Source organism: Nanorana parkeri, unplaced genomic scaffold (assembly GCF_000935625.1).
Source record: "Nanorana parkeri isolate BGI_ZX_2015 unplaced genomic scaffold, ASM93562v1 scaffold66, whole genome shotgun sequence".
NCBI lineage: Eukaryota > Metazoa > Chordata > Amphibia > Anura > Dicroglossidae > Nanorana > Nanorana parkeri.
Genome location: NW_017306334.1, coordinates 236042 through 250337, shown reverse-complemented (window position 1 = coordinate 250337; position 14296 = coordinate 236042). Strand labels below are relative to the sequence as shown.

The 14296-nt window shown below is 42.1% G+C and overlaps 1 protein-coding gene across 1 annotated transcript in view; it reads left to right on the top strand.

Moving 5' to 3' along the window:
* Positions 1 to 1570: 1570 nt before the first annotated feature.
* OSTN (osteocrin) overlaps positions 1571 to 14296 on the top strand; it is a 14192-nt gene continuing 1466 nt past the window's right edge. The window contains exons 1-2 of the mRNA XM_018576399.1: positions 1571 to 1657; positions 2585 to 2799. Coding sequence (XP_018431901.1) covers positions 1571 to 1657; positions 2585 to 2799 — 302 coding nt within the window. The remainder of the gene's footprint in view (positions 1658 to 2584; positions 2800 to 14296) is intronic.

Sequence of the window (14296 nt, the reverse complement as noted above, 5' to 3'; positions counted from 1 at the left end):
ACTAGCAATACGGGCGGCTAAAATAGAGTGTGAAAGACATATTGCCATATATAGTTTTAAAAAAAACCAAAAATTTTACCAATATATAAACAGTAAAAAGGTGAGAAAGGAGCAGATAGGCCCAATAAAGGATGAAAGAGGGAAGTTAGTCACAAATGACAAGGAGAGGGCCGAAGTACTGAACTCTTTTTTCTCCTCAGTATACACTCAGGAGGGAAACGGGTTTGACGCCTACGATAAAACCCTTAGTTCATCACAGAATATAGCCAAGTGGTTGAAAGAACCCAGCATACAACAAAGGCTTAGTCTACTTAATGCGAATAAAGCAGTGGGACCGGATAATCTGCACCCCAAGATACTTAGCGCGGTTATAACTAAACCATTATTCATCATTTTTAAAGGACTCACTAATGACGGGTAGAGTTCCGAGTGACTGGCGGAGGGCTACGGTAGTTCCAATTTTCAAAAAGTGGGCAAGATGCCAACCTGGGAATTACAGACCAGTTAGTCTTACATCGGTAGTTTGTAAACTGTTAGAGGGAATGATTAAGGACTATTTAGTAGAATTTGTTCGGGATAATGGTATAGTTAGCGATAATCAGCATGGGTTTAGGAAAGACCCTTCCTGTCAGACAAATCTACTGACTTTTTACATGTAAGGAGATTAAGGGGGGAAATGATTTTCATGTACAAAATGTTCCATAGTCATAGCGATATTAGCAACAAACTCTTCAAGATTAATTCCATAACAAAGACTAGAGGACACCACCTGAAACTGGTAGAAAAAAAATTCAAACACAAAGGGCGAAGGGGGTTCTTCTCAGTTTGCGCGGTTAGGGTCTGGAACTCGTTGCCACAAGCAGTGATTTCAGCTAATAGTGTGAATTTGTTCAAGAAGCATTTGGACGATTTCCTGAGAAACGGTAACATACAGGGGTACAGATACTCCTAAAAACGAGATGACACAGGGACCCATACACACACACACACACACACACAATAGGTTGGACTTGATGGACATATGTCTTTATTCAACCTCAAATACTATGTAACTATGTATGTAAATTCCATTTATTTTACTGCACAAAACAGGAACATATTTTTTGTGTGTTCAGTTCACATTATCGCACTGCAAGCAAACCCCCTAATATTTTTGTGCAGTTATTTATTCCAAATTGGTAATCCCCAAAACCAAATGCAGAATGCAGTTTTGCATGTTTTAGCATATAATACTGTTTTCTTTATTAATTCACTAATTTATTTTGGATGATGTTTCACCCTTCCCTAAAGAAGGACATACAAAGCTCATACCAAGCTTAATTAATAAAAAGTCCAATCTTAATATGCAAAGTGCATTAACACAAAGCAAACAGTGAAAAATATTTGTCTGATGCAGATTGAGCGTGCTGCATGACCAAGGTACTGCTTTAAGCAGTAATGTTAAACTTAAGGTAATGGTTTACTATATCTTTTTTCATTTGGTACTTTAAAAGCTGACTCTTGTGTTTGAAGTAGAAGAACAATCTGACTTTTACTGGTTACAATGATGTGATGGTTATCTTATTTACAGATGTTGGACTGGAGTAATATGAGTGTCTACCTTTTTCTCGCTGTTACTCTATTGCAGTGGACTGGCTTCACTAAGGCTTCAACAGAGGTAAGGCAGTAAGTACTAAAGAACATGTTTTTATTACTTGAAATAATTTCTTGCACATCATTTCTATATAATTAACAGATGTTAGAGTCACACTCAGGGCCCCACCATCTTCTTATCAGACAAAGTGCAGTAATTCTTTTTGCCCACTTCCCTTGACCTAACAGATGCCATTTTTCATCTCTTCAGATGCATAGTTATTAAGATCTGGCACCTGGGTTTTCCCATGTTTGTTTACATCCCATAACAAAGCCCACTTCGCTGGTTGCCCAGAGCAATAGAGCCCAATAGAAGTCCCAGCTGGGAGACAGAAGTAGACGAACCCCACAGAAGTCTATGGGGCACTGTTGCTCAGGCGCAGCCATTATTCAATAATGTTTGATTTCTTCACAAAGCTTAAAAATATTCCCACTGTACTTTAGGCCACCCTTGCCAATGTCAGCACTACATGTTATGATAGTCACCTGACACCAGGCTGCATTTTGTCAATGGCCAATTGTAGACAGGGGAGGAGACCTGTTTGAAGTGGTGGCTACTTTACACACACAGGGACTATGGGGAACAAAAGTATTCCACTCTCCAGAAGGAAGCACAGTGTCAGCATGAATTCAGAGATGATTTGAGGATATACATCTATACACTAATAAGCTACATTTTTCTTAATAGTTAAGGTACTTGAAAGCATTTTTAAGATTTAACTCCTGAGTTTAGTGTCACTTTAATTCTCACACTGCATGTAATGAGGCTTTAGGCACAGGAGTGCCTAGGCACCCTCATATTCCAGGAAATGCACTGCAATTTTTCGGGAGGAATTCAAGACAATGGGTACCTTTTGTCTCGATAAGCATCCAATTAAAGAGTCAGTTCTTAGAGTTCAACATATTTTTGATTCTGATTTTATTATCATACATGGTGTGCTTTATATTACAGAGATTTGACTCTCCTATTGTTTTGGATGTCGGACTGCGATCCGTATCGAATGAAGAGAAATCAGCTGATCTGGCAGCTAAACTTTTACTATTAGATGAGCTGGTCTCTCTTGAAAATGATGTGATTGAGACTAAGAAAAAGAGAAGCTTTTCTGGTTTTGGGTCTCCTCTGGACAGGATATCTGCAGGTACCAGTGAAATAAAAGGAAAGCAAAGGTAAGTTACATTTCTCAATAAAGGAAGTTTTAATGTTTAATTTAACTGATGTCATGTTCACATATAACACCACAGATTTTACCATCCTAAATCCATTGTAATATTATATTAAATAAAACAGCGCTTTGTACTAATAATCATACAAAACAGCTCTAGTATATTCAGTATTAAAATCATTACAAACCAGCACTAAAATGTTGCATATGAAAGGTTTTGCCAGAACTATGAAAGAACAAAGTTATCATTCTTCTAAATGAAACAGGTAAGCATATATTAGAATCCAATATCTGTAGCCCACATCACAGTTTGTGAGGTGGCTACTAGAAATTTAGTGATTGCCAGAGCTGTAGTCAGTCTGGTTGGATTATAGTTGGCATTTATCTGGTTAATTCTGGGTGTTCTGGCATTGATTGTACCTACCTGGGTGGAGTGTGACTCTACTGTAGTGTGGGACATCCAATGAGGGACAATGTTAGTGTGTCTGCAGTTCACCAGTCAATCACTGGGTCTCTCTCAACCAGTGTTGCAAGCTGGGTAAATGCTTATATACTCCAGGGACTTGCCATGTGCTCAGTTCTAGTTCGGGCTCCAGCCATGGATTAGTCCAGGTTGGGGTGTTGTCCAACCACCCCCCAGGCAAGGCCTGAGGGTGAGAATGCTGGAGTTCGGGAAGTGTTTCACTAGGCCTCAAGTATTGAAGAGGTCTGTCCTGTTGTCAGAGGAGGAGAACCTGGAAAGCTGATGGCTGCTGGAGGTACCCAAAACATAGTGGACTTCAGGAGCAAGTCTAGTGTCTCTCTCCTGCTAAGGATCTGTGCTCATCCCTGCTCATCTGCTAATCAATTTTCTATTCAACTCTGCTACCAATGGATCTACACTGAGATGCTAAAAATGGACTGGTGAGTCTGGAGTCTGTCTGTACTACCTTGGATGTCTAGGATCCCTATATCCTCTCTACCCAGTGTGAAGGTATTAACAAAAAGTTATTCAGCATTGTACTTCTGGTTTGGATATCAGCTTTGTGGGCACTAGAAGAGGGCGGCTAATGCTAATGGGGCAACAGAATACTAAAACACCTAGACAAACTAGTGATGATCCGAGTTATTCTGGCGGCTCCTTCGGGGGTGAGCGCTATATCTCATTTCCAGATTTTTCACAGTTTATCCAAACTCCCTTTGGAAGTAATGTGAATTTCTTAGACCCAACTGACCATGACCATGTGTATCTAACACCAAAAATGCAAAGAATCTACTCACCATATGAAGTTAGGCAACACTTTTCAGAAGGTCTAATTGCATATCGATATTGTTATCAATAATATTATTATTATTATTATTATTATAATACAGGATTTATATAGCACCAAGTGTTTACAAAATGGAGGGAGACAGTACAGATACAATCCAATTTCAATACTGGAGGGTTAGGAGGGACCTGCTCATAAGAGTTTAAATCTAGTTAGATAGCTAGTAGATATACAGTACTTTAAAGAGAAACATAGAGTATTGCAGCATCTCTAAGAAGACCGTTGGTCTTTTTCACACCACTCCTGACCTTACTTTTACTGAGTGGTATAAAAAAGACTAGAGGTCTGGAGATAACAATGATCAGAGATACTGCAATCCTCCATGTTCCTTTTCAGATGATATTAATGTGGATACACATCGTCAGACATTGGTTGGGTTTTAAGAAATCCACAATAGTGTCACACTGAACTGAAAGAATCTGAAAATGAGACATGTATATTCTATTCAATATGCTTGCCTTTTTCATTTAAAAGAATAGCATGTTTTCTGCCATAGTCCTGGCCATACATTTACTATGTGATATTTTAGAGCAGATGTGTAGAGACTGTATTACTGAACACCCTAGAGCTGTTTTGTATGATTAATATGCTGTGATGCTTTGATGTTGTGAAACCAATGTATTTAAAGCTGCTAGTGCTACATAATTTATACGCATAGGACTGGTCAATTTAATCTTTGAAAGTGCAACAATTATATTTTATTTTTAAATCTTGTGTTAACCTACTGTATGATGTCCAAAAACAAATTGCTGTAAAACCTGATTCTCATCTGGTGAACAAGTGATTGCCTTCCTCTCCCACTTCCTCAATGGAAACCTAAATATAAAGGCTATAGGGTTAACCCATACAGGCCGAGAGCTTGTGTCAGAATCTCAGCATTAGCCAAAGTGTTAAATGTTCTGTCAAGGGAGAAATGCTGACTCAGGGGAACAATATACTGTAGGTATATGGAGTCATCATCTGCACCGCCCAAAGACACAAGAATTGACTAAAAAAAAATGGAGCCCTTATGAACAGCTATTAATACTTATTTCAGATGTAGAAATATTCTCATTACTTGCTTTGTGTAATAGTTTTGGTTTTGCTCCAGTTTTCCTTCAAGTTTCATAAAAATCAGCCCCACTGGAGATCACTTTTTTATTATCATTTTAATGCTTGGGAGTGTTGGACCATCTTCTTCAGTACATACCTTTTCAGTCCAAAGAGTAAGCTTGTACCAATAACATATACTAAACCTATTTTGACCCTAGGGTATACCAGAACTACCTTCACTAACCTGAATTTTTATCTTGAAACTGATGTAAACTGTCCCTGCAAAACTTGTCCTATGCTGTCTTAGCTCTTAGTATATTTTCTTTTCAGGTTGAATGCATGGTGATATAATACTCCATTATGGCCACTAGAGGGAAAGGAAAAGCATAAGAAAGAAATACTTTTTCCAATGCTCTCAGCTCCATCTAGTGGTCATGGAAAGGACCCTGCAAATTATTTATAAATATACCCCCAAGTAAAAGAAATTCACTCCAATGTGAGAGGATTCCTTTTTAGACAATTTTTACATGAAGATGTGCCCCCATTAGAAGATTAGTTGCAGTGGCCACCAGGACAAGCAGAGAGGTTTACGCCTCCCATCATGGACACAGGCAGCAATAAAAAATTAGAAAAAGGTTTTAACCCTTTTCTACTCTATTGAAAACTAGTAAAAATGTTTGGCTCTATACATACACTTTGCATTTGTCTTGTTCTTTGTTCTAATGAGCATGTAAAAAAAAGTAACAAGTTACTATTTCCCATAAAGGCATTCCAGATAACACCTATTATCCTTACATTTATCTGAGCCATCTATATTGTAGGTCAGACGTTTTTGTGGTTTGGTACAAGGATAGATGATAACGAATGCAGCTGCTTTACTGAATGGATTCTGTTCCACGAGTCATCAAACAGCACAGACAGTTTAAGCTTATAAATGTTGGTTTAAACAACATCATTTATGTAATGTCTCTGGTGTGCTTTCACTAACTTTTGCAAAATCCGTTGTAGCTAAAATGAAAGCTTTATTTTCTGAAAGAACACCATGACCACAGGCTGTAAAAAGATCACAGCTTGAGGGATCACTCTGTCCTTGCTAAAAAAGAGATGAAAAGTTTGTTTGTTAAATGCATTTCATATGTTCAGTTCACTAGCTTGCACTGCTCGCCAGATGTCATGTACAGTACATTCTGCTTCTCATTCTTTCCAAGATGACATCAAATCCTCAGTACACCTGTTTTCCTAGTCATTTATGATATGAACAAACGACTGCATACAGTTTTAGCTAGCAGCAGGCAGTTGTTTGTTAAGAATCAAAAATTCTCAAGAAACAACCAATGTTTAAAGCTGAAATCAAAGTAAAAGCTGCTAAAGGATATGTAATTCTGTCTGGCCACTTTTCTGATCCATACATCTCTGCTGTTCAGCACAGTGGAGCTTTCTCTGCAAAGTGGCACTTTAATGAAATAATTACAGGGGCTGCCATTCTGGGTCGCCTTCTAAAATGTTTGTTGCCTGGCTATGTCTTCCTTTCCACTGTGGCCTGGCTATGTCTTGCATACAGTAGGTTTTGAGTGACCGAAAGGTTTTCGAATTTCATATCTATACTTGTTCCTGGTCATTGACTTAGGAAGTATTCATAAGGCATCTAGCATTTTTACAAGGATTGGTCAGTAATGGTAGCCTCCATGATTCTCTCATGACAGATTTCAATAAGGTCCCAGTCATACTATGCATCCCTATGCAGTAAAATGTGGGTTTTACTGTTCCTAACTGGGCTTTTCTGAACACCCCACCTGCAAGGTACCAACCCAATGTTGAAAGGCATGTAGTCTGGTCTGGAACAGGAAAGGTGTGGGGCACACACTTGCCCTCTTGCCCTCTCTTTTCTGGCCACCCAGGCTACATGCATGGATATAGGTCCAGGGGGCATTTAAGGGGGAACTCCACACTGTTTTTCTTTCCCTTTTTGACTGTCACTTAAAAAAAATTGTGAAAATCCCCTTAAAATTGTTATCTAGGCATGCAGCCTGAGTAGTCATGTAAGAGAGGGCAGTGAATGGTCAGTCCCTCCACCCCCTTTTTTTTTTTTATCAGACCAGGTCATATGCCTTTCAACATAGGTGCGGGGTACCTTGCAAGGTTTGGAGGTGGCAAAATCTACAGCCCCTCCTTTCCTTGCCAGGCACTCAGATCATATCTGTTCCCTCCCAGGAAATTGCATACAGGGGTACATTAGTACCTCTTCCCACAAACAGTTACATTTAAATAAACACACACATCTTGAAAAAGTCCTATCACAACATTAAAAATTGTTATAAATGTCCCCTGATATAATCCAGCATCAATCATGATGTTCAACTCAAACCTTAATCTCACCTGATCCACATGCTTATTCTAGGTGCGTGTTATGGAAAGTATTATAGAGTCAATAATTTAACATGTTCAGAAAGTCAGCAGTAGTAGCCTCTGTATGTTTCAGAAGACAGGTTTTCTTTCATAAAATAGCTTGGTTGTATTAACATTTAATTATGAGCCTTTGCCACAAGAGGGCACCAACAATCAAGTTATTGCATGAGGATAGCTTAGCATTTGTGATGTAGCAGGTTTGGTAAAGAAAAAAGTACAAACGTGTATAGTTATTACAGGATAATGTTGGGCCTGATAAAATGAATGTAACCAGTAAAAGTTAGAATAATTTTGTTTGCCAAAATATATTGTATGTCTGTGCACTTAGATGATTCCATGTTATGTAATCTGTAGAATAATGTTCATAATATTGACACAAATGTTCACGGCACACTAGTGTGCCGCGGCACAGTGGTTGAAAAACGCTGATTTAGAGTATATTCATTTTCAAAGGTGAACTCAAGTCAGCTAATAACATTTTTATCTGGTAGTGCTTCCCCTGTATAGTAAGGTTCTAATGCTCTTACCTTATTCTTTGCTACCCTGGCAACTCTACTGCCCTCCTTTTCCAGTCTCAAAATTTGGGCTGGCCCTTGACATCCTCACTTACAATGCAGCACCGTGGGTCTCCATCCCCTGAAAGTAATTTGTGTAATTAGTGGGGGCAGCAGCCAGTGAAGCAACCTCCCTGAAATTAGCTTTTGCAGGTTGGGATGTCTGTAAATTCCCTTACAATGTATCGGCTTCTAACTCCCTTTCTCCCTCTAACATGCTTTCTCTTTCTCTCTTACTCTTTATTGTCTCCTACATCCTGAAACTCTCGTTTTTTCCCCCCCCCCCCATTGCATATACATATCTCCCTCCCTCCTGCCCTCACCCTGCTACTGCACCTATCAACTCCTGTCTATCTTGAACCCACACACTAAGAAAACCTCCAGAACGTTACAGCATGTACATTGCTGTAAATCTAATTCTCATCTCACGTCCCTCACCCTCTTGCTTCTCCTGCTTTCTGGGGACATCTCACCTAATCCTGACCCCCCACAATCTAGATTTACTCAGCACGCCCAACATCCATCTACCTCTGGCAGCAGCAACAATTCAAACAAACTCATTCCTATACCTCTCCTCCCAAGAACCGCTCCTCCCTTCTCATGCACCCTCTGGAACGCCCGCTCACTCTGTAACAAGCTCACCTACATTATGACCTCTTTATCTCCAACTGCTTTAACCTACTTGCTGTCACTGAAACCTGGCTTCAGGATTCTGCCTCTGCCTCTCCAGTTGCCCTTTCCTAAGGTGGCTTCCACTGGATTCACTCACCCAGACCCAGTGGACGAAAGGGAGGCGGAGTTGGAATCCTTCTATCCCAACAATGCACCTTTCAAGTTCTTCCAACACCGCCCTCCCTATTACTTGCCTCTTTTGAAGTTCATTGTCTACGTCTTTTTTCCCCAATTCTGCGGAGGATTGCTGTAATTTATCGGCCTCCAGGACCGGTATCAAGCTTTCTCAACAACTTCTCAGCCTGGCTAACCTATTTTCTCTCCACTGAAACACCTACTGTTATCCTTTGTTACATTAATATCCCTGTTAATGTTAACACACCAGCCTAACCCCTTTCTTTGGCCTAATTGAATGGACTAACACAGCTAATCACTGTGATGGTAACACACTTGATCTCTTATTCTCTTACCTCTGCAATCATAACAATCTCACCAACACCCCTTTTCCACTCTCTGATCACAATCTTGTCAGTTTCACACTCTCCTTATCATTGAGCCCCTACCACTCCAACCAGCAAACCATTACCCGTGGAAACCTTCGCCACTTTACCCCTTCTCTTCTTTACTCTGCAACAGACCACCTTTACGACAAAATCTCAACCTTATCCTGCCCAGATCTTGCCACTTCTCTATACAATAATTCACTCTCCTCTTGCATGGACACACTTGCCCCAGTCATCACACACAGAATCAGGCCCCGTCGGCTACAGCCTTTGCAGACAGAGGACACTAATAAACTTAGAAGACATAGTCGTGCTCTTAAGCGTAAATCCAAATACATGCTAGACTTCACCCTATATAATTAGGCCCTCGGAAAATACAGTACCTGCCTCCACACAGCCAAACAAACCGATTTCATCACACTCATCAATACCCCTCTGCTCCCCTATTATCTCTTCACGCATCACTAACCTACTGTCTTATCGACATGGATGTCGCACCAATTCCTCAAACTAAATCTGTCCAAAACTGAGTTAATGATATTTCCTCCTATCCATTTCCCCCTCCCCCAACTTCTCCATCACAATCAACAACACTACAATCAGCCCCTCCTGTCAAGCCAGGGTGCTCATAATAATACTTGACTCTGAGCTCACCTTTCAGCCCCACATCCAATCACTATCCAAATCTTGCCGACTCAACCTCCGTAACATTTTCAAAATTTGTCCTTTCTTAACAAATGATACTGCAAAGCTTCTAATTCACTCCCTTGTAATATCTCGCCTTGACTACTGCAACTCCCTCCTTCATGGCCTATCACTAAGCAGGCTATCCCCCCTTCAGTCCATTATGAACGCTGCTGCCAGACTCATCCACCTTACCAACAGAACAGTGTCCGCCACCCCCTCTGCCAATCGCTCCACTGGCTCACTCCACAATGTATAAAATTCAAAATACTAACAATAACCTACAAAGCCATTTACCAATCTGCCCCAACCTACATCACCCACCTCATCTCAAAATATCACCCAAACCGCCCCCTTTACTCTTCCCAAGATCTCCTCCTCTCCAACTCCCTTGTCACCTCCTTGCATGCTCGCCTCCAGGACTTTTCCAGAGTGCCTCCTATTCTCTGGAACTCCCTTCCCTGATCTTTCCGCTTATCTCCTACTCTGTCCACCTTTAGGCGATCCTTGAAAACTCATCTCTTCATCGAGGCCTATTCCACCTCCATATAACAGTACTTTCAATTATTTTATTAAATCATCCCACACAATTATTACCTTTTGTATCACTTGCCTCTCCTAATAGATTGTAAGCTCTCACAAGCAGGGCCCTCCTACCTCCTGAACTACTGAAATTGTATTGTTAATTGTATTGTCTCCTTCAATTTTGTAAAGCGCTGCACATACTGTCAGCGCTAAACAGGGGCGTCCCGAGGCTGGGTGACACCCGGAGAGGTAACCCAGTGTCACCGCGCCGAGACGTCACTGCGCATGCGCGGCAGTATTCTGATACCTGCCGGCGGCCATCTTGGTGATGGACGCCGGCAGAGAGAGGAGGGGACAGTCACCCGGCGGAATAAGGTATGCCGCCGGGTCCCCTCCTCTCTCCTGATACTGTCGGGCGTTCGGTCCATGACCGAGCGCCCGACTTTTCAGAGGGGGGTGACACCAAAATGACTGTGAGTCATTTTGGTGTCACCCCTCCAATGGTGTCGCCCGGGTGCGAGCCACACCCCCCGCACCCACCTTGTGACGCCACTGGCGCTAAATGAATCCTATATAATAACAATAGTATATAAAGGTATTGGAAGACTTTTTCTGATAAATACCAAACATTCTAGTTCCTAAGTGTAGAGAATTTAAAATGTTTCCTCAGTTATTGTTGATGTATTTTCCTGGCTTAGACCCGGATGTGTCAATAATGGACTATTACCAATGTTTACAGAGTGACCAGTAAAGGGGGTCATAGGGATGTAAGAGAAGGTAACAAGCTGAGACCTGGAAGTGGCCACTACCTGTTACCTGTGTGCACCTCCAAGCAACACGCATACTGCTCGATAACAGCGTGAAACAGGAAATCTGTTATTTTCAGATAGAGTTTTCTGTATCACAGGGGGATAGGGGGTTCAAACAACCCCCTCAGAGTGTCCTGGCAGTGGCGTAGCGAGGGGGGCAGAAGGGGGCACGTGCTCCCGGGCAATGGTGTTTATCACCGTTCTGAAGAACATCCAGGGACGGGCAATCAGGTAGCAGGGGCTGGGGGGCTTGTATTATCTGTGCATATACTTCTGTTTTTAGTCCTAAGTCCACTGTGTTGCAAAGTCCAGAGTCCAGTGCTTTCCTATGTCCCGAGTCCAGTGTGTTCCTAAGTCCCGAGTCCAGTGCGTTCCTAAGTCCCGAGTCCATTGCGTTCCTAAGTCCCGAGTCAATTGCGTTCTAAGTCCAGAGTCTAGTGCGTTCTTAAGTCCTGAGTCCAGTGCGTTCCTATGTCCAGAGTCTAGTGCATTCCTAAGTCCCGAGTCCAGCGCGTTCCTATGTCCTGAGTCCAGTGCATTCCTAACAATAGAAAAATGTCACCAGCACACTATAAGTTGAAAAAGCGAAATATTTTATTGCCAATAGCTGTATCTCATTGGCAAGAGCTTTTGGGGCCTCGCAGGGTCCCCTTCATCAAGCTTAGAGATGAAGGGGACCCTAAGCCTGATGAAGGGGACCCTGCGAGGCCCCAAAAGCGCTTGCCAATGAGATACAGCTATTGGCAATAAAATATTTTGCTTTTTCAACTTATGGTGTGCTGGTGAAATGTTTCTATTGTTCATGTGTGGCAGTGCCATATGCAGTCATTTTGAGCACCCATCCTCATCAAGTGGGAATCCCGGTAAGGAGTGCGGTATGGTTCCTGTTTCTGTCAGTGCATTCCTATGTCCCGAGTCCAGTGCATTCCTACATCCAGAGTCAATTGCGTTCCTAAGTCCAGAGTCCAGTGCCTTCATAAGTCCAAAGTCCAGAGTATGTACTGGAGGCAGGCTCATAAAGAGAACCTGCCTCCCTCGAATGCTATCACACAGGTGCTTGTTAGCTTCTGTGTGATAGCAATAAAGTTAAGTTAAAAAAAGTAAAAAATAAAAGAAATTAAAATAAAAAAACTGATAAAAAGTAAAAATAAATAAAATGAAAACATTATAAATAATAATAATCAGCGGAGCCCAACTTGAGACCCCACCAGGCCACCTGAGACCCCCACAGCCCACCTGAGACTCTGCACAGCACACTTGAGACACCCCACAGACCACCTGAGACCCCCAGCCCACTTGAGACCCCGCACAGTCCACCTCAGACCCTGCACAGCCCACCTGATACCTCCACAGCCCACCTGAGATGCCCACAACCCACCCGAGACCCCCCACATCCCACCTGAGACACCCCACAGCCATCCTGAGACTCCAGACAGCCATCCGGAGACTGCACAGCCCACCTGAGACTATGCACAGCCCACCTGAGACTATGCACAGCCCACCTGAGACTCTGCACAGCCCTCCTGAGACTCTGTAAAGCCTTCCTGAGACTCCGCACAGCCCACCTAAGACCCAATACAGCACTCCTGAGACTCCGCACAGTCATCCTGAGACTCCACACAGCCATCCTGAGTCCCTGCACAACCCTCCTGAGACCCTGGAGACATCAGGCCACCACCCTGGAGCAACACAGAGTATGTAGCTTCATATTATTCTGCATTGCTATATAATGTATTGCTGGGATTTGTGGTCATCTATAGCTGGTGGTATTCTGCATTGCTATATAATGTATTTGTGCCGCCCCAACGGGGCATAGAATATGAGATGCATAGCCTCAGTTAATATTAGCATTGTTTTAGATAGAGTTATTATAGTGTGTTTTTGCCTAACTATTTTCCCCATAGCAAATCCATGTCTTATCCTATGCTGCCATCTAGTGGCCTTTGTGATATCACACATGTCTTTTCTGTATTTCTGTTCCCCATGTGACGACATATTTCCAGTCTATGTATGCCCCTCCCTTCTTCCTGTGTGCAGTACTTCCTGTGTCATGGCCACAGTTAAGAGCCACATGTAACAAGGACACACGTGTGATCTGCACAGTACGTAGGAAAGGCATCATTTTCTGACCGCACAATACTATAACCGTTCAACTGCTGTTCCTATCATCTGCTGTAACCTGATGTTAAAGAATAAACACCTCTTTTGAATGAATCGGTATTGACGAGTTCAGCTATCTGACGAGGATTGTCCGCAGTGAGTATATCTGCTTATACAGGCCAGGCATAGAGGTCTCAGCAAGGGATATATTTCGCTATCACAACGATCGGAGTCAGAATAGTATTGCTATGTGGTGGGTCTCCATGGTGGATCAGTGGCTTTAGACCCGCTTCTGTGCTTCCTTCTTTTGGTGCGGCAGCACCCCTCCCGAACCACCACGGAGTGTAGGCTTGAAATCACTCAAGTCTCTCCTCCATGACAGATTAGAAGAAGCACCGTCGGGAAGATTGAAGCAGGCCCAGAAGTGGCTCCTAAATTAACAAAGCAGCACTGGAGAATGAGGTGATTTGAAGTTGGATCATGAGGGGAAAACACAGGCAAGGGAACAATTGGTCTAGACTCTAGAGCAGGGGTGGCAAACTCAAATTCATCGGGGGCCGCATCAGCAGTATGGTTACCCTCAAAGGGCCGGTTGTATAGGACTATGCATCTACTCTTTATTATCATAAATAGTTGCCTCTGCATTCAGTTGCTACTGGTTTTAATAATAATTTAAGTAATAACTAGCCTTGAAAACAGAAGCCTAGGAAGAATAACAGCAAGCAGATATTCAAATGCACAATTATTGTACAATTTATTAAAACATTTATTTATGAACAGTAATTTTTTTTTTTTTTTAAACATACAAATATTGCCAGGCACTGTTTATTACACATATGGCAAACACAAGGCATTAACTTTCTTTAACTTTTCTGACTGGATGTCTGACACTTTGCTTTTTTTTTT